This window comes from Carassius auratus, chromosome 49 (genome assembly GCF_003368295.1).
Source record: "Carassius auratus strain Wakin chromosome 49, ASM336829v1, whole genome shotgun sequence".
Classification (NCBI taxonomy): Eukaryota; Metazoa; Chordata; class Actinopteri; order Cypriniformes; family Cyprinidae; genus Carassius; species Carassius auratus.
The window spans coordinates 15121284-15147114 of record NC_039291.1 but is presented as its reverse complement, the minus strand read 5'-3'; the positions used below and the strand labels follow the sequence as shown (position 1 = coordinate 15147114).

Genomic DNA, 25831 nt, shown 5'->3' with positions numbered 1-25831 from the left:
CTCATTCAGTGTCTAGCAGTGAAACTAAAGGTTGGCTTTCAGTGGTTCCCATAATTCATTGCTTTTACCCAAATCAGTGCCATCTGTGGCCCTCCTCCTTTGTCTTTAGCTGCGTCTGCTCACAGTTTTCTCTTCATGAGCTCGTCGAGATGAAAGGCCTGTCTGAGCAACGCTGTAAACTGTTTAGATACAGCAGACATCATTACACCATGGGCCAATCACACTTGGGCTGTTTTCAGCAAGTTAACCATAACGTCTGCCACTTATTACAGTTTATGAAGCAAATATCGCACACTTCAAAGCCGTTGCATTGAGGATAGTCAGGGAAGCTTTGCTTTGAAAGCAGGGATTCTACGCAAACATTTACGTGCGGTGTTATGCAATTGACAACAAGGCAAAGGTAGCTTTTGCAGATGAAAATTTTAAATGTTTTATTATCAGGTTGTATTTAAGAGCAAACAGTGAATTATTATCATTATTGTTTTATTATTACACTGTCAGTCCAGTAGGTGGCAGCACGAGTGAGTCATTGAATCACTAACTCAAATGATTTGTTCAAAATACTGATTACTTCAGGAAACTAATTTGCTTGGAGAACCGTCTCATAATTTGTTTGTGATTCACACTAAACTCTTGCAGTTTGGTGTTTTTGTGTACAGCTCGATAAAAGTTGCTTCTTATTTTTGGGTTACGTGTTTTATCTTATTACATTTGATACAGAATTGAGAAAGAATTAACAAGAATTAACAGTACTGTGTTACAATTAAATACACCCTTACGAAAATTAACCATGAGTTTACTATAGTAAAAGTGTAGTAAATATGTTTTTTTTTGTGTGTTTTTTTTTTTGGTGGGTTGATTTTAATTTGTATAACCATAGTTTTATGAACACCATGGTTAAATTAATGTTAGTGTAGCAAAGCCAAGGTTAATTTGTGATTAGCATGGTTTAGCCACAATAAGCTGTTATTTAAAAAAAAAAACAAAAAAAAAAACATGATTAATTTGTGTTTACTGTGGTTTAACTACAATAACCAGTTTTTATTTTATTTTTATTATTTTTGAAAATTATTTATTTATTTATAAATTTATTTATTTATTATTAAAACCATGGTTAATTCTCGCAAGGGTCTGGATTTTGCTTTGAAATCAGTGCAGGCTGGATTGTTTTATGTTGTCAACCAACAAAAATGGAAAAATATCCAGACTGTTATACATTTAAGGAAACCCTTAATCTCTTCTGCTAAAAAAAAATAAAAACAAAAAAAAATATGACCCATTATTATGATTTAGTGTTTAAGAAACTTAAGTTAAGATATTACAAGTCATAATACATATTATAAGTCAATTGAATTGCTTCTAGCTAGCAGTACACTGTGATATAATGTTAAAATACACATACATTTGTTGTTGTTGTTGATTAATAATCAAGTAGCACTTATATTATACTCTACATAAGACTGTATTTGTCATATTTTCCCAACCTCAAAATATGTTTATGGTTGTGTTCAAGCTTTTTGGACTTGGTCTATTGAAATGGTCGTCTGATCAGACTCTGAAAGCGCTGGGATCACAGAGTCATGCAAACGTCTGCTGTGTAAAGATCTGAACGAGCAGTGTTTCAGTTTCCAGCAGGAGTCGGGCCGCTCTCTGAAGAGATGTTGTCCTGAGGCTTGAAGGCATTGGTTTCATGAAAACTGGAGGTCGAGTGCGGAAATGAGATCCAGACGGGCCAGCGCTGTGAGCGAGGACACTGGGAGTCACAGGCTTTTATTGCAGAACACAGCGGTTCTGTGTGTTTTTAAGAGGCGGCTCATTGTTGCACTAAGAGCACTCGTAAAATTCAGCTTAAATGTTTGGCTCAAGAGGAACGGACACAGTTCTACATTATATAATTCCCCTAAACATTTATCTTGTGTCATTTCTTACGTTAAAGTATGCAGAGACACCTGTAAGTAAACCATGACTTCCCAAAGAGTGCAAACACTGAGGCTCTGTGGCGCTATCTAAACATGACTCTGTTTTTTGAGCGGTCCGGCGTGTCAAGGTGCGTGTCAAGGATGGGTTTTTACACGCCGTCTTTAATAACTCTTCTGTGTGTGTGTGTGTGTGTGTGTGTGTGTGTGTATCTCGCCGCAGTGTCCGAGGTGCAGACGCCGGGAATGGCATCCGAGTGTTCATCCCGGACATCGGCATGTTTGTGGTGGGTCTGGTGACGTGGCTCCTGTGTCGCAGTCTGGAGAATGTGTCTCAGCTCGACAGCGACTTCGAGGAAGACAATCAGGTGAGAAACACAACACACAGACGCCTGAAAACAACACTAGAGTGAGCAGTCAGTCCTCTCCAGTGTTTCAGGTCTAGTAGCTGATAAACAATATCACTCCATATCAGTATTCCTCACAATAAAAGAAATGCCTACCACATGTTTGTTAGTTTGTTAGCCTCAAGAATGAAGTTGTTTGTTGACAAATAAACTCCCTTTTCATTTTGGCCCAATGAAATGTGTTTTATTTGATTGATTTTCTGTTTTCTGTTGTATGTAATCAGGATTCAGTATGATTCAACGACAATTCATCATCAAAAATAGTGTCTAAAGAGATTCATAAAATGAAACTGTCATTTTTTTTTATGTAATCAAAAGAAAATGTAACAATGTGCAATATATAAATAAATGCATTTTTGTTTTTGGTTTTGTCAAATAAACTATTGCAGATGGATTCCACATGTTTGTTGGACCATAAGAATTAATAGAAATCGAAGCTGTTTGTTTAAACTCTACAGACTAAGCTACCTTTTAGTTTTAGCCCAGGTGATTTAATAGAGTTGATTTTTTTTTTTACCAAATAAATTTTTTTATTTTCATTTATTCTGTTCAAATTCACCATAAAAAATGTGTTTAATTAAATTAATTCATAAAATGAAGAAATGTAATCTTTTAATCTAAAGAAAGTACTGCATGTTTCATTCCCCCCCCCCCCCATTTCTGTGGTTTAAATTTTATTTTATCTGAATTATGTGTTTGAAATATATTTAATTGATCCCTATCAATAGAAAATATAACAACTAATTAACACATTTATTTCAAGAAATATTTAGATTTGTGTGACATTCCTTGAAATAATAATAATAATAATAATAATAATAATAAAGTGAATCAGTCACTGTTATCCTCTGGCTGAAATGATTTATAAATGTGGATTGAAGTCAGAAAGGGCTCTTCGTGTCAATAAGTCAAGACTACTTTCTGCACAAATAAACTAGTGGAGATTAATGTGCCCTAATTCACTTTCAAGAGATCGCTTTCTCACTTACTCCGTCTAAAAATACACCGAATCTTTTAAATATAATGTGTGTGAGCAGCAAACTGATCCAGAAAGAATGCAAATATTTTGAGTGTATTGATTTCCACTAAGTGCTTTGCTTTGAATTTGATCTTGTGCCGTATAAGATCCTTCAGTTCCTGTGAAAACATACGTTGAGCGGAGGGAGACGCATAATGGAGCTAAACTAGCTAAAAAAACGTGCTTTAGAAAAACGAATGATGAAATAAAAATGCAAACAGAAATGATCAGAATCCTGCGGGTTTGGGAAGCTACTGTAAAATAAAATCGATGAACAGGACTTTTAATGTTCAGAGACTGACAAGACTGATGAAGATTTGCTGAAAATGTACATCAGTGTCTCATCAGTGGATGCTCTGCAGTGAATGGGTGCCGTCAGAATGAGAGTCCAAACAGCTGTGGATTATTGTGATGTTTTTATCAGCTGTTTGGACTCATAAACTGACGGCACCCATTCACTGCAGAGCATCCACTGATGAGACAATACTACAGACATGAAATCGTGGTCTGTCAAATGTAAATACGATATGTAATGAATATTATTTGTACTGCTTTGGGTCTCTATAATCAGGCTTATACAAGCTACTGGGTTTGGTATCAACCTTAAACCATATGAACACAACATAAATCATCAGATATTTGCATTGTCATTCAGTGGCCACGTTTCCTAATCACTCACTTTTATTCAATGCTGTTAGCAATGCATTTGCATGCCTACACACGCGTGCACGTGTATGTGTGTGTGTGTTCAGGAGGTTCACATCTGGAAAACATTTGCTGGTGTTGTTTTTTCGGTGGCGGTGCTAAAGTTACCAACCCCCTCAACCTTGCCTTTTTTTCGTACACACTGATTCTTTTTCTTTATATTTCATATTCCATATTCTCTCATGAGTTTAATTCTATTCTGAATAGGTGACATGCCATATAGATCTGTATTGAAGTTAAAACTGGCATCATTGTTCGATGTGACACTAAGGCGTTTGGTAAAACGCTGTCCCACATGCTCAGACCTTTATGGATCGTGACAGGCAGATAATTAAGACCACGCTGTAAGTGTTTAAAGGTGTGCGGATGAAGTCAAGTTGTTTTAATATTATTATTCTTATTACAGAAACCAAGGAAAACAACTAGCAGTAGCTCTTCCAAGAAAAACAGGCCATGATGTGAATAAGACATACAACTCCACAATGAAGGAGAAATACTAGAATTACTGATAGTGTTTGACTCATGATGGAAATAGCTGATGTTCTGCTGATAGACATGAACTTCTGTGCATGGATGGAGTTATGAAAATGAGTTCATGTATTATTATTATTGTGGTTATGGTTTTAGTTTCGTAACCCTGACTGAAAGTGAACCCTACCGTTTTGAACCCTTTAGAAATGGCATTTATTTTGTTGTGAACTCACTGTGATGAATGTTTAATGGTAAACACTTTGACGATCCGCGGAGAGGCTGTTAGATTGTAAATAAACAACTGTTTGTCTGCTTTGCGTTTGGGGACTTTCAGAGCCAATCAAAGGAGCTTTGTTATACAGTTAGGAGTGTGAATTTTGACCAATGAGGTTTTGCTGTGGGCGGGGCTACCACAGAAACTAAACGAATACTCAATTGTTGGATTGATGGGGATTTAAAAATTGACAGAAGGGGAAATAACAGTGTGAATAATCTCAGGATTATTGAATATATAATGTTAAATAAATTGGCCTAGCTTATCTATTTTAATTACTTAAATCATTAATTCATTAAGAGGTAAACCAAAGCAAATCACATTAATATCCATTATTGATTTCAGCACCACGGACAGCACTGACGATCACCTTTCACGTCGGGAATCTCCATCACTTCCATGTGTTTCTTAGTTATTCACTTTGATTGCTTGATACAAGCGCCAAGCATTTCTGAAATACACTCCTCTGAATGAAATGAAGAGTTTTTCTGGGATGGTTTGTGTCTTTCACCAACCATTTTGGCTTACCTGCCAATATATGACAAGAATTATCTTAAAAAAAAATACTTCAACAAAAAATTTATGCTCTGCAGTGAATGGGTGCCGTCAGATTTAGAGTTCAAACAGCTGATAAAACATCACAATAATCCACAGCACTCCAGTCCATCAGCTAACATCTGGAGAAGACAAAAGCTGTGTTTATAAGAAACGAATCCAGCATTAAGGTGTTTTAACAAACAGTTGCTTCTAGATAAATTATGAATACGAACACAAATCCTTTACAAAAGCACAACAGCATTAGAAATGGATCATTCATAGAACTTTTTTTTTTTACTGAAACATTTTAGTTGGATTAACTAACTGATCAAAACTATGTTTCCCATAATGTTTTCTAAATGAGAAAATTGGACTGATAATATTTTCTCTGAAGTCCACATAACCAAGAAACAGCTGAGCGATCATTCAGCAATGCTTTCATAACGTTACCAAAGAACGTTCTTAGAACATATGAGATGACTTCAACAAGTTCTGATTTGATCACTGAACCAACAGACAACGTCCGAAACACAACTAACTTTCAGACTGGATTCCTCACATGCAGCCAACTTCATATAATCAGACGTTTTGTTAATCCTTAGCAAATCTGTCCTGAAACCTGTGTTTTATTTCTGTGAGCGGATCTCTCATCTGGCATCATTTGGTCTCCCAATCTTTCACCCATCCTCACCTTCCCCAAAGAATTGAGCCACATTTGATATCTCAAAATAAGGCTCCATTGAATTTCTGGTTTTGAGTATCACAGGACAACCCAAAAAATGTTTATCTGAACCTCACGGATGTTGTCTTTGTAACTGAAGTCTATTCTGATGGTAACAATTGAGTTTTGCTGAGTTATGGGTTTGAATTTGATTATATCTGTGCCGGGGAGAGCCGGAGACTCACTTTAACTCCTCTGCTCTTCCTCAGAGAGACCAGATTCATCTTACAACAGATCAGACAGAAACAAAGGAGTGTTTTGAACTCTCTAATAAATGTCACTGATGCTTTTTTGCAATTGGATTGGAAGTTATAAAGAAAAAAAATGAATCTTGCACTTTCTGTAACTCTTTTATGATTCATTGTGAACATCCTTCCTCATGATTTCAGGAAAAGGAGGATGAGGACGAAAACAAGAAAAGTGAGAAACTGGAGCTTGAGGATGATCTGCTGTTCGAAGACTTCGAGCTGGGCGATGAAGACTGTGAGCTTCCTGTGGAGGAGGAAGTGGACGAAGAGGACGGAGAACTTGAGGAGGCTGATGTCGAAGAAAGTACCAAAATGAAGATCCTGCGGCAAATAGCAGACGTGGCGTCCAAACTCAAAGAAATCATTGGCAATCTGATTACCACGGCAGGAAAAGTAGTCGTAACCATATTATTGGGGCTCACAGGTAGGTCGTGTTGAGACACAATAATCATTCATTTATCAACTGAAGATGAAAACAAGATCAAGTGTGTTGTTATATCCCAAACATCAAACTAAAAGAAATAAAACTTCACACAGTTAAAGGAAAAGTTTACCCAAGTGTTTACTCCTCCTCAGGTTTGTAGAAATGTATCACTGCATCAGTGTCTCATCAATGGGTGCTCTGCAGTGAATGGGTGCCGTCAGAATGAGAGTCTGATAAAAACATCACAATAATCCACAGCGCTCCAGTCCATCAGTGAACATCTGGAGAAGACAAAACCTGAAACACATCCAGCATTAAGATGATTTTAACTCAAACACATAGAGTCTATAATCCAGAATAACACTTCCTCCAGTGAAAAAGTGTTCTGGTCTGAATCAGGAGAGAAATCTGCACAGATCAAGCAGCGTTTAAACAGATCTAAACTAATCTGTGAGAGACGACAGCAGATGCACTTTTTCATTATTGTGATGTTTTTATCAGACTCTCATTCTGACGGCACCCATTCACTGCAGAGCATCCACTGATGAGACAGCAGTGTAAACATTTTCAAAATAATTTCTGCAGACTTTCATTTCTGGGTACACTATTCCTTTAAGGGCAAACAATATAGTCATTTAATTAGGAATCCACATAATTGGACGTTTTGTGTAAGGGAGAAAGATTTCCCCGTGCAGTTGGTCTGAATTGGACTTTTTACATCGCTTCGGTACTGAATGGATGTTTTCTGCACACAAAGTCCACTGCACCTTTAGTATTGGCTCTAGAAATGACTTCTCTCAACGTGTCCTTGTTCCAGGGATGATGCTGCCGTCTCTGACCTCCACGGTGTACTTCTTCACCTTCCTGGGGCTGTGCACCTGGTGGTCTTTCTGCCGCAGGTTCGACCCGCTCCTCTTCAGCTGTCTGTGTGTCCTGATGGCCATCTTCAGCGCCGGACACCTCATCGTGCTCTATCTCTACCAGTTCCAGTTCTTCCAGGACGCCGTTCCTCCTGGAAACAGTTACGCCAGGTGAGACGACACCGTCTGTTACCTGTCAGAGAGCTGGAGTTAATGGGATGTGAACGCTGGTGTGGTTTGAGCCCTGTCAATCCTGTAGATGCGTCCCCACCCTGTCTTTAAACATCCCGTCGAGGCTGTGGCTCTGAGCGTAACGTGTTCAGATTCGCTGCAGTATGTAGGACTTCAGTTGAATGCTGTGATTCATGCTGTTGCTCGTTTTGCACATAAAAGGTTTACATCTCGAGCGCAAGCTTAAACCGATGCAGCGTGAGCCGTCTGTTCGGGACGGATCCCTTTACTGTGACCAATGAGATTACGCTGCTGCTTGACAATCAGACACAAAAGCAGAATTGAATTAAACGATCGGCCGAGCGGGAATCCTGCGTGTGCCTGCGAGCGTCTGGTGGCCGAGGAGCTCAATCAGGATGATTTAGGAAACTACCCTGAACGCAGTCATGTGTGCTTATCTGCTCAAGCTGCTTCATGATGAAAGGCTGGACTTCAGTGGATAATTGAAACGTACAGAGAATATCTTCTAGAGCTGGGGATTTTAAACTATGGGGTCTGCGGGATTAAATATACTGTGTGTGTGTATATATATATATATATATGAAGACTTGGAGAAACCTCTAAGTGCATCTGAGATTTTTCTTTCAAATGAACATTTTTATCAGGCTCCTATAAAAATATAAAATAAGTCATTCAATAGCTGACTAATAACCATTTCATTAATATATATATATATATATATATATATATATATATATATATATATATATATATATATATATATATATATTTATATATATTTATATATATTTATATATATATATATATATATATATATGTGTGTGTGTGTGTGTGTGTGTGTGTGTGTTTCTTTTTTACAATTTATAAAGTAAATAATAAGATTATTCATAATAATTTTATTATTTAAATCATGATAGATTTTATTCTATTAGTCATAGTTTTTAATAAAAAAAATATTTTTGTACTTTTTTTTAATTAAATATACAAACAAACAAATAAATATATGTTATTATTATAACATTTGACGAAGCAATACATAAAGTCCTAAAAAAAAAAAAAAATTGTAAAAACTCAATAATAACAATAATAATAAAAAGAGATGAATCATTATGGTTTTATTCTTTTGACATATGTGGTTTTTAACACTATATGAAATAAAAAGAAACAAATAAATATATTATTATTATTATTAGATCTGATGAAATAAAAACTCCTGAAAATATTGCAATTATTATTGTAAATATATATATATATATATATATATATATATATATATATATATATATATATATATATATATATATATTTTTTTTTTTTTTTTTTTTTTTTTTTTTTTTTTTTTTTTTTGCAGACGCTTTTACCTAAAGTAACTTATAATTGGGGGATACACAAAGCGATTCATCTTAAAGCGGCAAACAGACACAGAAAGTGCTTGTAATACTAAGTTTTAGACATTGTTCAAATAAGTACAAGCTAGAGAGAGAAGGACTAAATAAAGAAAGAAAAAAAAAATATATATATAGGATGAAGTCAAGTCAAGGTTCGAGAGAGATGAGTTTTCAGCAGTTGCTTGAAATAATGAACACAAAAAAAAAATATTGCAAATATATTATCTTTATAATGTCATGAATTGTTTTTCTCACATGCTATAAATTATTTGTTTGTTTTTATTAATTGATTAAGTTATTTAGCATTAAAAAATTTGACAAAGAATGAATGATATGAAGTGTTTTAGGGCTACTGTGGACATGTTGAGAGTTATTTGTGCATAAGTAGAAAAGATGAAAAAGTCCGAGCCCCAGAGACTTTCTCTCTTTATTTGAAGAGCTCATGTGTGTTTAGTAGCATGTGAGAAACTGGCTAGAAAAGGTCCATTAAAAGCCTCTGTGGCCTGTTGGGCTCGTCTTTAAATCATTTGAGTGCTGTATTTAAACTTTGGGTTTGCATCTCACACCAGAAACCAGGTTCAAGCCGACACTGTCGGACTCTGTTTCCAGAAGTCTGATTTAAAGAGTCAATATTCAGTTTGCTCTCAGAGATCTTGATGTAGTTCTGTGTTTTCTGTGGCGTCTGCCCAGCGTTTGGCTCCAGGAAAGACCTCGTGTCTGAGTAAAGTGCAGCAGGAACAGAAACCCAAACTCTCCAAACCTGTGTTTGTGTATGTCTTCAGGATTGTGGGATGTCAGCTGTTTATGAAGCTGTACGTTCTCAGATTTGACTCTGTGATCGTTCACTTTCATGTGGTTTCAAACAGGTATGACTTCTCTTCTGTGGTGATGCAGTCCAGCATGACTGACTTTAATAATTAATAAATCATCCGAGAGGGACATCAAAAAAGTGCTCAGATTGGTTTACGTTAAAACAAAAATCTGATATTTAGCCACTTTGAGCCAGATATATTATACAGTAGTTAACTAAAACTATAACCAACCACAGAAACTTAAATTAAATTAAAATAAACTGATATAAAATAAAATGTTTAAAAGAAACTTATTTTATTTCAGAAAGTTGCCAAGGAATTAGCTTTTTCATTTAGTTTAACCTAAAACTAATATAGTACTAAACATATTTAATTATAAATATATGTTTTAAATATATTATAAGTAACATAACTAAAACGTGCAATAAAAAAACTAATAAACATGAAAAAATAAAATAAAATCACAATATATGTACTAAAAATGCAACTTAAATTAAAATGAAAACAGAACATATGAAAATTCTGGATTATTTCAGAAAATGTATAAAAACTATAATAGTATCTCAATGATACTAAAATACTAATATTTATATATATATATATATATATATATATATATATATATATATATATATATATATATATATATATTTTTTTTTTTTTTTTTTTTTTTTTAATTAAGTTTTTTTTTTTTTTTTTGCAAAATCTTTAAGAAATATATAAAAAAAATAGTTTTTCTTAAAAGGTCTATATATATGTGTGTGTGTGTGTGTGTGTGTGTAAAATGTGTCTTGTCTCATCGCTGAAGTTTAGCTTTTCTATAGAAAGTCAGTTACCAAATATTCAACTTTTTACTATTCCCTATTTCCATCTTTCCTCGCTCCTTTTCCACGCTTTGTTCAGGAATTGGCGCTGTGCTTCTGTGAAGAGTAAGCCCCGCCTCCTGTGATCTGATTGGCCGTCTCAGTCATTCTGACACTGATGAGTGATGTAATACGACTGAGGCAGACCGAACTAAAAATATAATATAAAATCATCTTAAAAACTGAGCGCTGCATAATGATCTGCAGCAGAGCAGCGCAAGGAATCAGATATTGAGGGGACAGCTTGGCCATTTCTAATCATTGGGATATATATATATATATATCTGCTGCAGACATCCATCCAAACGCACAACTCGTGTTTGTTTGGGTTTTCTCTATTAAGCAAATAAGTGTGTTATCTGGGTTGCAAAAAGGTGGAGCATTTCCAGTAAATTTCAGAAACATTCCAGAAATGTTCAAACTTTCCAGGATTTTTGGAAAGTTTCTGGAAATTTACCAGATATTTCCCACCCCTTTGCAACCGTTTATTATTAATAATAATAATAATAATAATAATAATAATAATATTATTATTGCATGTAATGAAATCAACAATTTCCTAAAAAAAATAAATGTATAAAATGTAACCGCTAAATAATAATACTAATACTAAAAACAATTAAAAATAATTAATAATTTTTATTATTATTATTACATGTAATTCAATTTAATTTAATTAATTAATAAAATGTAAAACAACATCAACAACATCTTTTATTATTACATATAATCAAATAAATTAACTTCTAAAAATAAATTATTAAAATCTAACAAAATGTGCAAAATGCTAAAATTTATACAATAAAATACATTTACATTCATAGGTTTTTGACACTATGAAATAAAAAAGAAACAAATAAATGTATATTATTATTATTATTATTTATTAATGAAATAGGGTTGAGGGGTGAGAACCAGAAGGATGTAAGTTTCACCAAATTTAGCTTAGTCTGTTCAGAGTTAAATCTTTTGGTTTCTAATGAATAACTCCACAATTATTAACAATTCACTTCTGTCCTTTTAGCAGCTCATCAACAGCTTTCATTTGATATATATACATCTCCATTTGACCCAAAATTGCTGGTTCTAACCCCTCGAAATGATGCTTTTGGGCTGAATGCATCACTGAAGACCTTGAAGACTTTGAAAGCGTGGTCTGTCTGTGTGGGGTTTCTCCATTACAGTAGATTAGACTTCAGAACGACCAAACCGTGAGCAAACAACCATCCTGACCTCCGAACGAATCCACATCCTGACACCTCAAAGACACAGATACTACAGTCAGGTCTGAAACCGAGCTCAGAAACCACAGCGAAGGCCCAACGAAACACATTTCAGGAACACAATGAGTGGAGAAGAATAAAAGAAGGTGAAAGAGTGAGCAAAGAAGTGTGCTTGACTGAACCCCTTCATTCAACCACAGAAATAAGTGTTTTTTACAGGATTTAGCTGTTTCTTCCTCAAACTAAACCTGAGAAACACTTTATTAGAGGCGATTAGTGAGCCGAAAGATCACAGAAACAGCTCAATCAGAAGCAGATCTGTGGATGAGCTCTAAATATGTGCAAACGCCAGAGAAGACTCGGTTCTGGGTAGAAAAAATGCTGATTTAGCAAACCCGGAGATTAAAAGCAAATGCTTTAGTGTTGGTGTGTCTGTTGCGTGCGGGAAGCATTGCTCAGACGCTGGTGTTTATATCTCATATTTCCTGCCGTTCAGAAGTCTAAGGTCATTTTTTGAAATAAATTAATGCTTTTTCATCAAGAATGCATCAGTGATCGTGAAGACATTTATAATGTGATCAGTTACTCCCCAGCTCTTCATATATACAGTATATGTATCTGTGTATATTCTGAATGAACGCTGTTTTCCTCATCTTCTCCTCAGTCTGTTTGGCATCTCTCCCGTGGTTCAGACGGACTGCTCTCACACCTGGATGTTCAGAGTCAACCCTGACCTGGAGTGGCATCACTTTGTCAATCCCATCATGCTCTTGGTGCTGTATTACACTCTGGCCACGCTCATCCGCCTCTGGCTGCAGGAGTCAGGAGACACGGTCAGACTACCGTCTCATCAGTTTACCTGATCACACACTGAATGAGCACAGCTTTTGTGTTTTTGTTTAGGAACGGATCGATCCTAAGCTTTACTCGTCTGAGCTTAGACCTCAAGCTGAAACTGTAAGAAGCTGAATATGATGTGTTTGTGATCAGCAGGTCCAAGAGAAGCAGGGAGCGACGGAGGGACGAGAGGAACCAGAATCTCCTGTCGTTTACAGCGCAGAGAAGAAGAGGCAGCTGTGGCGAATGGCTCATTATCGCACAGATGAGAGACATGTAGGAGACCGACTCTCATCATCTGACGCTTCAGCATTTCATCGCTCCTTTCAGTCTGTACTGATGCACCAGCATTACAGGAACACTGAATATTTGGCCAAAACAGCAAGTTCAGCTGTGATAAAACAACATAACTTCACATTGACCTCATTCAGTATCCATAAACTAGAAAGAAAAATAAAAATAAAAAAACTCTAGAGACAAGCATTTTGATAATGCATGCACTGCATTATATATTATTGTTATATTATATATTTTTTGATAAATATATCATGAAAACAAGGTATAGATTAGATAAGGATAAAAAAATATAGATTAAAAAGTGTAAGTATAAATATAAAAATGTAATGTGTGTGTGTGTGTGTGTATATATATATTTTAGATTGTTTAATAACATGATTATATTATTGCAAAAAAGTTGGAAAAACAGCCTTATGTGCAATTTAAATGTTTGTACAACTTGTTGATTATTAAATGCATTTGATTCATTTACTTATTATTAAATAACTTTTTTTTTAGTTTCAGTTTTTAGCGAAATGAAAATACATTTAGTGGTCACACTTTATTTTAGGGTCCAATTCTCACTATTAACTAACCATTAACTATGACTTTTGCCTCAATTAACTCCTTATTTGCTGCTTATTAATAGTTTATAAGGTAGTTGTTAAGTTTAGGGTATTGGGTGTCATGTATTATATGTACTTTATAAGCACTAATAAACAGCCAATATGTTAATAATAGACATGTTAATAAGCAACTAGTTATTAGTGAGAATTGGACCTATACTAAAGTTTTACCCATTTAGTATTTTGATATTGCATTGTTATCATCATCATTAGTACTGTAGTATTAAAAATTATGTTTTTGTTTTTGGCCAAGTGCATCCTGAATTTTCTGTGCATCACTACGAATGCAATCTTCCTCCATTTAAGCGTTAGGAATGATTGTTTGTGTAGCACGCATATATTTCCTCTGAGTTGTTTTGGAGCTGTGGTTTATGGAGAGATATGTTGTTGTCTGTGTTTTCAGCTGCTGACCACACGAGACGGCCGCAGCACCCCCGAGGTGTGTGTTTGTGATCAGATGTCATTAGTGCTGCTGTCAGACGTGTGAGCAGTGTGAACTCTGACTGTGCTCTGTCTCAGGTGTTGATCGTGACGTCGAACGGAGCCTCGCTGGACTTCAACGGCCCGAGGTCTGTGGAGCTCTACTCAACGCCTCATTACAGAGCGGACCGAGCCCAGTCTGGAGACCGTGAGTCAGCCTCCTCCCCGTCCTGTGGCTCAACACGGAGTCTAGATGCGGACAGGAAATAAAAAGAGAAGAAAAGTCTTGTTTGCGGACAGACATTTTCAAGCAATTTTATTTCCCTTTATGTCATTCCAAATACAAACTGGTTAAAAAACCAACAGTGTTGATCCAAGATTAGGGATGCACGATATTGGATTTTGGCCGATATTCGATATGCCGATATTTTCAAAATAATTTTGGCTGATGCCGATACCGATATCGATATATATACAAATATATACTGATATATTTAAACTTTAATTTTACTGAAGAGAAATCCATGTATCTCTTCTGTACTGATTCTACCATAAATTTATTATTTTACAAATGTAGACAGACATTCACATCTGAAAAACAGGTCAATTATTTCACTTGGAGAATATCGGTTTGGCTCATCGGCAGAAATATTCATATCGGCCGATACCGATAATGGTCATTTTAAGCTTTTATCGGCCGATACCGATATTGTGCCGATATTATCGTGCATCCCTATCCAAGATAATAAAAAAAGTATCAATTAAATAAATATATACATATATATATGCATTGCAAATATGTTTGTTCAGATAATTGCAAAGACTTTTCAGTTTATATATATATATATATATATATATATATATATATATATATATATATTGTGTTAACATTATTATTAATATTATTATTTACTAATGAAATAGGGTTGAGGGGTGATAACCAGAAGGATGTAAGTTTCACCAAATTTACACAATTTTTACCAAATTTTAATAACATTATAATCATCATTTTGTTTATATGATATAATCTATATAAAATAATTATATTAATAAATTGTATCTCTATATAACTGTATCATTATTATTATTATTATTAACTTGGTTTGTAATTAAAAGAAAAGATTGCCAGTGGTGTAAAAAATTTACATCTTCAAGTATATTATTTTGTGATTGTTTTAAACAGTATCTTGCAGAGTTATGCTGGTTTGGGGACATTAAGACATATTTACTGGAAAACAAGATTAAACTACTGATAAAGATTTAGGTGCAAATGACTTGTTTATTGCTTGTTATTATTAGTTTCTCTACCAAACACAGTGCATAGTCTCACAGTATTCCCATCCACATCCCTATTCCCTAGATGTTTCAGGAAGTTTGTTTTTTGTCAGTTCTTGGGAATTCAGTCTTGAATGTTCCTGATATACACATGTAAAGCCTCCATTCACCATCGAGGGCTGAGATATTAGATGATTCACAGTCAGTGGCCTCTGTTTGCTCAAAACACACGCTTGTTTTTCAGAGAAAGTTGACTGCGGTGTTTACGAGATTGACTCGGTGTATGTCGAGCTTCCCGAGGTTCAGTCGTTCGGTGTTGTTCGTGTGAACGCGGCGGTCAAGGCCTTCAGGTTCATCATGAAGCAGAGCTACATCTGTGCTCTCATCGCCATGATGGTGAGTCCTGCTTCACTACGCTTGCTTTACACCGCCGCTTCAGTTCGTGAACCGTGGTTATCTCTTCTTCTCCTGACGCTCCAGGCTTGGAGCATCACGTACGTGAGCTGGCTGACCTTCGTCTTCCTCATCTGGTCCTGTGTTCTGTGGATGGTGAGGGACCGGAGGAAATACTCCATGATCACTTCTCCGTTCATGGTGTTTTACGGGAACCTGCTCATCGTCCTGCAGTACATCTGGAGCTTCGAGTCGCTGCAGCCGGTTCCTGGACTCTTCCTGAAGAAAGAAGTGCCTTTCCGGGAACTGGGATCGAAAGTAAGACCGTGTGTTTGTATGTGTCTGCTACAGCTGGGCCATAAACGATGTCATATTGTGATAAAATGATAAGGTTGGGACGTTTTTAAACGAGTCATCACACAGCAGAAATAAAGAAATCCTGCTGAATAAAAGTTAAACTGGAAGACCTTCATTACAACCCGTCAAAATAAAAGTCTGGTTTAACTTGAAGAAATTATGACAGAAATATATGACTTTTGTATACTAAAATATAATTCTTAAAGTAGTAGTACTAGTAATAATAATAATAATAATAATAATAATAATAATAATAGTAATAGTAATAATAATAATATTTTAAGAAAGTTCAAACAAGATATGTGTTATATATATGTTTTAATTTAATTTAATTCATGATTGCAATGTTTTGTCATAAATTAATTTTTTAATTGTGTGTGTGTGTTTTAATAACTTATAAAAAAGATGTTTCCTGTTTAATAATCTGATTGGATGAGGCACACTGTGTTCTGATTGGCTGTGATTGTGCTTGTTTGGGACACAGTGTTGGAAGAGTTGTTTATTGTGGTTATTGGTTATAGTAAAGCTGATTATTTATTGAAGATTGGTGTATTGTAGGAATTGTGTTTGCTGCTGAAGTACTGATCCATTCTGTATGGTTCTGTTGATCCTGATTAAGGCAGTTTTAGGCACTGATCACACACACACACACACACACACATCCTCTCGTCAGTGAATCACTGATGCTCCGTGATTGTGTTCGGTCTGAATAATTGACTGTGTTTGTGTGTGTTTGTGCAGACCTTGTGCCTCCTCAGTTTCTGGCTGCTGGTGAGGCAGTTTCTGACGGAGAGGAGAGAGAGACAGACGGATGAAACACAGCTGTCTGACGTCAAAGTCGAGGAACACAAAATCGGTCAGTCCACCTGCACACAAACAGCTACTTTACCCATGTAACTAAAATAAAATATTATAAAATATTATAAAATATTATATTTAATTTAATTTAATTTAATTTAATTTAATTTAATTTAATTTAATTTAATTTAATTTAATTTAATTTAATTTAATTTAATTTAATTTAATTTTAAAAAGGTTCATTTCAGCTAGGCAACATTTGCCATTTTCATTTAGTTTAACTTGATGCTAAGATAACTAAAACTAAACCAAAAATGTATTGAAACTTTATAGATCTATATAAAAAGTAATAAAGATGACAAGAAATTTCCAAAATGTTAACTCAAATTAAAAGAAAAAAAATAATAATTCAAATTACTAATAAAAATACAATAGTATCTAACACTGGTTTTGTTACCAGAAGCCAAGTCTGCATAAAATGTTTCATTTTTGCAAAGTTAAAATGCTTGCAAAAGTTTGCAAACTTTGCTGTTTCCATCCAGGTGGCGTTTAACAGATAGAATAGTGTGCATTGTCACAGAAATGTTGTTGTATTTACCATTTCCATAAAAATTGTGTGTACAGTATGTTGCAAATATTTTTATCTCTCGCATCACAGATATCCTCATATAGAGATTAATGAATTACATTTGGCCAGGTTACTGCTGACACGTTTCACAAACTATTTATTATTATGAAATACAATTAATGTATGTGTGTGTGTGTGTGTGTGTGTGTGTGTGTGTGTGTGTGTGTGTGTGTGTTACAGAGGGTCTGCAGGACGAGGCCGGTGGACACAGAGAGATGATGGATGTTTTGGGCCGTACAGTCATGGCTATGCTCAACAAATACTGGATCTACATCTGTGGAGGAATGTTCTTCTTCGTCAGCTTTGAGGGACGCATCGTCATGTACAAGATCATTTACATGATGATGTTTCTCTTTTGCGTGGCACTCTATCAGGTTTGTGTTGTGCTCTGGAGCTCTGATAACTCTGACAACGGTGTACTGATATCGCTTCATCTCTAACAAATAACACCTGTGTAAGAGCTGTTGATAATAAGGACATTAGGTCTTCTTACAGAATCTTGTCTAAGCCACAGGATAAAAAAATGAAATTTGAACTTTTCTCTTGCAGTTCTACATAAAAAAAAATACTGCAATATAGAAATGCAGATACAAAATGAATTCCAAATAAGACAGAATTGTGAGAAAGTTTATATTAGATATATACCAGACAAAACAATAGTGAGAAAACAATTGAGAGATATACAGTAAACTCAGTATTGCAAGAAAGAAAAAAGCTTGAAATGTGAGAAAAATGTCAGTCTTACGACATGAACTTAAAGATATAAATTTGCAATTCAAAAAAAAAAAAAAAAGGTCTGAATTTTGAGATTAAAAGTTGCATTTACATTTTACCTTTACAAACAAATAAAAAATGGCAAGATGTAAAATCGGCAATCTGTAAAAAAAAATGTGTTTGAAGACATTTAGTCTCAGAATAAGGAGAAAGTAAGTCAGAATCGTGTGATAAGAAGTCTTAGGTAGTTTCCCCGGGTCATCTACTGTTGTGTAGTTCTGTGGAGCAGCTGATGTCTCTCCACACTCCGCTCATGTGTTGTCTGACTCTGTTTCAGCTGCACTATGAGAAGTGGCGCTGGATGCTGAAGTATTTCTGGATGTCAGTGGTCGTTTACACCATGCTGGTGCTCATCCTGGTCTACACCTTCCAGTTTGACTCCTCCATAAACGTCTGGTCCAACATGACAGGCATGAGCAGAGAGAAGTATGCGTTTGAGACGTCCCCCGTATCCACTCAACCTATTAGCATTTACAGTATGTGATAAGCGAGCTCCTCTTCTGTGCAGGCTGGAAGATCTGGGTCTGGAGAAGTTCTCTGTTCCTGCTCTGTTCACGCGGATCTTCATTCCCACCTCGTTCCTGCTGGTCTGCATCCTTCATCTGCACTACTTCCACGAGCGCTTCCTGGAGCTCACCGACATCAAATCTGTGGCAGACAAACAGAAGAGCACTATCTCCAGGTACAGCGGCGGTTGTTTAAAGCACAAAATCAAACCAGGATCACCAGCTTCAGACACAGTTCTAGACTCTGACTCCAGGAAAGGAGCAGTGTTGTTCTTAAGGCATTCCTGATAATTATGTTAGGGCTAAACATAATTCTGAAAAAAACGAATCTTCTCCCAAGTTTGAGACTCCATCGTGTTTTCTGAAAAGATTTCCTTGGACAAAATAATCCTGCATCCTCAACACCGGTTAATGTTACTTTTAATGATACTTCTCCGTTCAGCTTTTTGTTTGTAATTGGTGCAAATCCTGTAGATTGTGTAGAATGAGTGGAGTGTCTCGTCATGAGTGTGATTTTCCTCGTTGTCAGGCTCGTTCATCTGGATGGCAGTCTGGTGGACATTTCCATGGTCAAACCTTCGTTCGACTCCATAAACGAGGAGGAGCCTGAGGAGAGAGTAGATCTGGAGGAGGAGGAGGATGATGACGAGGAAGAGGAGATGTCTGAGCCACACTTCAGCTGCTCGGAGACAGCAGATCCGGAGCAGGCCCAGGGTTCAGGTAGATACGACTGTGTGCAGAAAAAGCGAACCGAACGCAACGTTTTTAAATTACAGTTTAATAGTGGTCTAATTAAAAATCATGGTTTCTGGGTTTAAAAACAGTTTTTGTTCAGTTTCTCAAAAAGCAAATAATGCTTACCGAAGAACAAATAGTTCTCTTTCAGTCGGTAACTCTCAATGTCACGTCGGTGACCGACGAAATTGGAAATTGAGATATCGTTTCGATTGACCAATCTACTTTGAGTGTAAACTAAATGAGCCAATGCACTTAAGCATGGAATTACTGCATCCAGTTGCCTTTGATCACAGCATGAGTATAATAAGGCAGCAGGTGCTATGCATACCAGCTTTTTGCTTTCGGAGCCGAGTGTTAGTATCGTTCTAACTATGTCTGGTGTGAACTACGAGTTCAGGACGCTCTCGGAACCTTTGTGTGTTGGCGAGACGACGTCTCAGCCGCGGTTGTTCCCGAGTCGAGTAGTGTGCGCCTCAGCACTAAAAGAGCATTTCCTAGAGAGAAAATTTCTCTAAAAGAGCTTCATGGGTGCGTCTTTTTAAAGACAACTGATTGTCCTTATAAGGATGCCGTTTCACCTGCGTAGTCATTACCTGGCGCCGGGTGATGGTCATGATCACTGCCTCACGTGTCTGGGCATCAAGCATGCTGAGGTGGTCTTCTTGGATGAGTTATGTTCCCACTGCAGGAAGATGTCCATCTCGTAGCTGTGAACCAGGCTCTGCTACCTTCAGGGGGGCGGAGTCCTATTGCGGTGCCATTATCTGGGGTTCGTTCTAGAAGCCGACAGATGAGAACCACTTCCAGCAGTAGCACGGGTGGTTTAAGGATTACAGTGGTGGAAAAAACCCTGCAGGGAACCAACCATCTGGGGAACATCCCTCCTCTTTCATAGTGATAGTGATAGTGACGTGACATTCAGTCAAGTATGGTGACCCATACTCAGAATTTGTGCTCTGCATTTAACCCATCCGAAGTGCACACACACAGAGCAGTGAACACACACACACACTGTGAACACACACCCGGAGCAGTGTTCATCATTAATGCTGCGCCGCCTGGGGAGCAGTTGGGGGTTCGATGCCTTGCTCAAAGGCACCTAAGTCGTGGTATTGAAGGTGGAGAGAGAACTGTACATGCACTCCCCCCACCCACAATTCCTTCCTGCCGGCCCGGGACTCGAACTCACAACCTTTCGATTGGGAGTCCAACTCTCTAACCATTAGGCCACGACTTCCCAACTTCCCGACTTTCACCTCCGATCCAGTGGAGCAACCCACGGAACGTGCTAGGCCCTCTTCGAAGAGCGTACCAGCGGTATCCATTGGCTCCCCCCGACCAGATGTCGATCTCTGATTCGGATTCTGGTATGGTGGTAAAGTCTGAATCGGATCCGGAAATGACCGCTATGCTTTCCTGGGCCACCAAGAGGGTAGGGCTCAAGTGGAAATCTCCACCGCATCCCGAGCCCTCGAGGCGGGATGATTGGTTTCTCGAGGTGGCTTGCGCTGGTTCTCAGCACCCCCACCATGGTGCCTTTCTTCCCTGAAGTGCATGACCACCTTCTACTGCCAGAAACCGGCTTGTGGGCTCCTCCTCCCTCACCACCCTCGACGGCGAAGGGGATTATTTGTCGATTCCCACAGTGGAGCGGGCAGTAGCGACGCAATTGTGTCCGGTCGATGATTCATGCCTAGAGTTTGGGCCAGCTGACTCCCAGGTAATCCTGAGGCCCAGGCCCGGCTGCGGGCCTAAGGTTCCCACTACTATCTTCAAAGACCAAGTGGTGAACCTGCACGTGCTGGCCCTGGAGGAGGCAGACCCAGCCCTGGCTTTGCTCTGTCCTGTCCGAGTATTGAGATGCTACGTAGACTGGACACAAAGCTTCAGGACCAAAGACCAGCTCTTTGTCTGTTACGGAGGCCAGCAGAAGGGGAGTGCTGTCTCTAAGCAGAGGATGGCCCACTGGATTGTGGATGCCATAACCCTGTCGTATCAGGCTCAAGGTGTGTTCTGCCCGTTCAGGTTGTGAGCTCACTCAACTAGAAGTGTTGCATCCTCTTGGGCGCTGGCTCGTGGCGCCTCGCTGACAGATATTTGTAGAGCTGTGGGCTGGGCGACCCCTAACTCTTTCTACTTTGTATGAATGTATGTCTTTAGGAAAATAAAAATGATTGATTAATATTAAATAAAAACATAGCAAAATTAGAAAGTTTGGAAAAAAATATAAATAAAAAGAGAGATGTACTTTAATTATAACAAATGAGACATTATTATTATTATTATTATTATTATTTTATTATTATTATTATTAAATTTTGATTATGGTGAAATTACTTTGTAAAAAGTAAAAAGTAAGTAAATCTTCATTAAGTAACATTTTGTATAAAGAAAATTGTTATTAATTTATAATTTATATAATTATAAGATTTTTTTTTAGTTTGATGTTTGTTTGTTTCTTTAGGAAAAAATATATATATTGTTTTTTTATGCAATATTAGAATAAAGCATAAATTAAAAGCATAAAAAAATTAGTCTGTAGTGAATAAAAGTGTTTTTCTCGCTCTCGCTCTCCATCAAACAGAAATCCAATGTGTCATATTTCATCTCTGCTCAGATGTAAACTAAGACAGAAGTTTGGAAATCAGAGTACATTTAAAATAAGAAAATAAACAACGTTTTGTACCCATTAATATTCATTCAGGAGTAATTCAATGAAACTGGATTGTATCATTCAGATGCTATCATCTGATTCAGAAGCATCATTCAAGCATATGAAATTAAGTTACAAGACCAAATCATTTGTTTATATCCTGGCTTGAATGAAACGCACTATAAAACTATAAAAATCTGAACTTATATTGGAGCGATACGAATGGAAGAGGCTTTTATTGTTAGCAGAGCAAACAGAGCAGAATTAAAGCTTCTAGACCTGTTTAATGTGTAAACACCTCAGGACTGTTAACGTCTAGTAAAAGCACATGTTGTGTTTTACACAGTATTTTCAGCTGTGACTCAGACTTTGCTTTCCCAAACTGTTGTTATGTATTTCATAAACATGTGGCTGTGATTCATCGGTGGGTGGCTGTGTTTTATGACTGTTTTGAGATATTTTAGGCATTATTGGCTGTTTGAGCATCATAATGTTGACAAACTGCTCTGTGTGTGTTTCTCTGCACAGAATCATCAGCTGAAGTGTTTCTCACATGTGTGTTACTCTCAGACCAGTGCTATTTTTGCATTATATCACTACTAGTTTAATAGTTATTAAGATTTGAGTTAGCTTTCCTTTTTGTATTTTTTCAGTTTAGATTTAGTTTTAAGTTTTAGACATTTTAGTCTAAAGTTGTTATGTTCTGTTTAGCTTTATTGTTTTTTTTTTTTTTTTACTTGGTAAAATTTTACTGTAGGGTTCATTAGTTATGATTAGTACTACTTTAGTTAACATGTGCTAAGAATGAACAATACTTCAACAGCATTCATTAATCTCAGTTTATGTTAATATAAACATTTATAAATGCATTAGAAAAAAATGTGCTTGCTCAGATTAATTAATGCACTTAAAACTTAAACAACTATTTTCATAAACTAAAATTAAGAAAGATGAATAAATACTGCAGTGTGTTATTCATTGTTCATGTTAGTTAATACATTAACTAATGGAACTTTATTGTAAAGTGATACCATTATTTTAGTATTCAACTTAAACTGATTTTATTTTAGTTACTAGTTCAGGCAACATTTAAAATTTTGTTCAAGTTTTAACTTATTTTTAACACTATAGGTGCATCTTTTTTCAGGTTCTGGAGCTTATTTTTATTCTCACTATTAAGTTGTTTTAGTATTATTTCTGTACTTTTATTAGTATTATTTATTAATTTGAATTAGCTTTTATTATATTCTTTTGTTGGTTGCACTTTATTTTACAGTACTTGTACTAACATGTAGTTATAGTTTACTTACAGTGTATTTATCTAAGAAAGTTCTGGTAACACAAGGTAACTACTTGGGGTAGGGTTAGGTTTAGGGGTAGGTTCAGGGTTAGTACCTAGTTATTACATAGTTATTGTAATTACTATAATAAGTACATAGTATTTACATTTAAGTTTTTGTAATTTAAATACTTAAACTTATTTTATTTCAATTTGTTGTCAAGGCAGCTTGAACTTATTTTAACTTATTTTAATACAGGTGCATCTTTTTTCAGATTGCAAAATTTAGGATTATTAAATGAGATTATTAAATAAATTTGTAACTGATTTTTAAGGTGCATAATTTTCAGTTAGCATTTTTAAGTTATTTTTGTATTATAATATTTATTCATATTTCCAATGAGCTTTTATTTTTATATTTTCATATTTTTATATTTTGTAATTTTAGCTTAAGTTTTAGTCATTTTGTTATGTGGTTTTGGTTTTCAGCTATATATTATTTCAGTGAATGGAAATAACACAAATGGTTTTAGTTAGAAACAGCACTGGTGTGTTCTTCAGAGCAGCACCTCTGGATCTTGATCTGAAAATGTAAAGTCTTGGTGTGTTTCTGTCAGTGATGCGTGTGTTTCTCTGGTGTGAAGAGCTGAAGAGTAAGTGGCATCTGGTGCTGGAGCGTCTGACCGTGCTGTTCCTCAAGCTCCTGGAGTGTGTTCAGAAGCTGCAGCTCTTCATCTGGTGGCTGCTGGAGCTCCACATCATCAAGATCGTCTCGTCCTACATCATCTGGGTCTCAGTCAGAGAGGTGAGGAGCAGTCTCAGCTTCGTGATCGCTCCTGGACACATGTGGTTTCTAGCTGCTCTACACTGCTCTGTGTGCTCTAGAAGTAGTGCTTGAATTATGTATAATTAAAGGGTTAGTTCATCGAAAAATCATAATTATGTTTTTAATAACCCTCATGTCGTTCCAAACCCGTGAGATCTCTGTTTATCTTTGGATCACAGTTTAAGATATTTCAGATTTAGTCCGAGAGCTCTCAGTCCCTCCATTGAAGCTGTGTGTACGGTATACTGTCCATGTCCAGAAAGGTAAGAAAAACATCATCAAAGTAGTCCATGTGACATCAGAGGGTCCGTTACAATATTTTGAAGCATCGAAAATACATTTTGGTCCAAAGATAGCAAAAACTACTACTTTATTCAGCATTGTCTTCTCTTCCGTGTCTGTTGTGAGAGAGAGTTAAAAACAAAGCAGTTTGTGATATCCGGTTCATGAACGAATCACTCGATGTAAGCGGATCTTTTTGAAACAGTCCACCAAATCGAACTGAATCGTTTTAAATGGTTCGCATCTCTAATACGCATTAATCCACAAATGACTTAAGCTGTTAACTTGTTGAATGTGTCTGACACTCCCTCTGAGTTCAAACAAACCAATATCCCGGAGTAATTCATTTACTCAAACAGTACACTGACTGAACTGCTGTGAAGAGAGAACTGAAGAGGAACACAGAGCCGAGCCAGATAATGACTCTTTCACGAGTCAAGAACCGTTTCTGTCAGACGCGTCCGATTCGTGAACCGAGGAGCTGATGATACTGCGCATGTGTGATTCAGCGTGAAGCAGACCGACACACAGAGCGTCTGAACTGAACTGATTCTTTTGGTGATTGATTCTGAACTGATTCTGTGCTAGTGTTATGGGCGCAGGTAAACTGAAGGCTCGAATCAAGGGCAATCATCGACAATGACGCCATTACGTCGAGCGCAAAAGAACCGGTGAACCGTTTTCTTCAACCGGTTTATTGAATCGAACTGTCCGAAATAACTATTGGTGATCCGAACACCGATGAGTCAGTCGTTCGTTCGTTATCTGGCTCGGCTCGGTGTTCCTCTTCAGTTCTCTCTTCACAGCAGTTCAGTCAGTGTACTGTTTGAGTAAATGAATTACTCCGGGATATTGGTTTGTTTGAACTCAGAGCGAGTGTCAGCCACATTAAACAAGTTAACAGCTTAAGTCATTTGTGGATTAATGCGTATTAGAGACAAGAACCGTTTAAAACGATTCAGTTTGATTTGGTGAACTGGTTCAAGAAGATCCGGTTACATCGAATGATTCGTTCATGAACCGGATATCACAAACTGCTTTGTTTTGAACTCTCTCACAACAGACACGGAAGAGAAGACAACGCTGAATAAAGTCATAGTTTTT

The 25831-nt window shown here is 36.6% G+C and overlaps 1 protein-coding gene across 2 annotated transcripts in view; it reads left to right on the top strand.

The window, feature by feature from the left end:
* Positions 1-25831, top strand: part of LOC113066332 (piezo-type mechanosensitive ion channel component 2-like) — a 113548-nt gene that overhangs the window by 50340 nt on the left and 37377 nt on the right. Inside the window, exons 5-19 of one of the 2 annotated variants that reach the window (XM_026238234.1) lie at positions 2140-2284; positions 6439-6721; positions 7539-7752; positions 12724-12892; positions 13053-13172; positions 14202-14237; positions 14318-14426; positions 15738-15889; positions 15974-16204; positions 16985-17099; positions 17850-18043; positions 18721-18869; positions 18952-19125; positions 19479-19669; positions 24264-24424. In XM_026238234.1, coding sequence (XP_026094019.1) covers positions 2140-2284; positions 6439-6721; positions 7539-7752; positions 12724-12892; positions 13053-13172; positions 14202-14237; positions 14318-14426; positions 15738-15889; positions 15974-16204; positions 16985-17099; positions 17850-18043; positions 18721-18869; positions 18952-19125; positions 19479-19669; positions 24264-24424 — 2443 coding nt within the window. Of the gene's footprint in view, positions 1-2139; positions 2285-6438; positions 6722-7538; positions 7753-12723; positions 12893-13049; positions 13173-14201; positions 14238-14317; positions 14427-15737; positions 15890-15973; positions 16205-16984; positions 17100-17849; positions 18044-18720; positions 18870-18951; positions 19126-19478; positions 19670-24263; positions 24425-25831 lie in introns of both variants that reach the window. The other variant, XM_026238233.1, reaches the window with a different exon arrangement.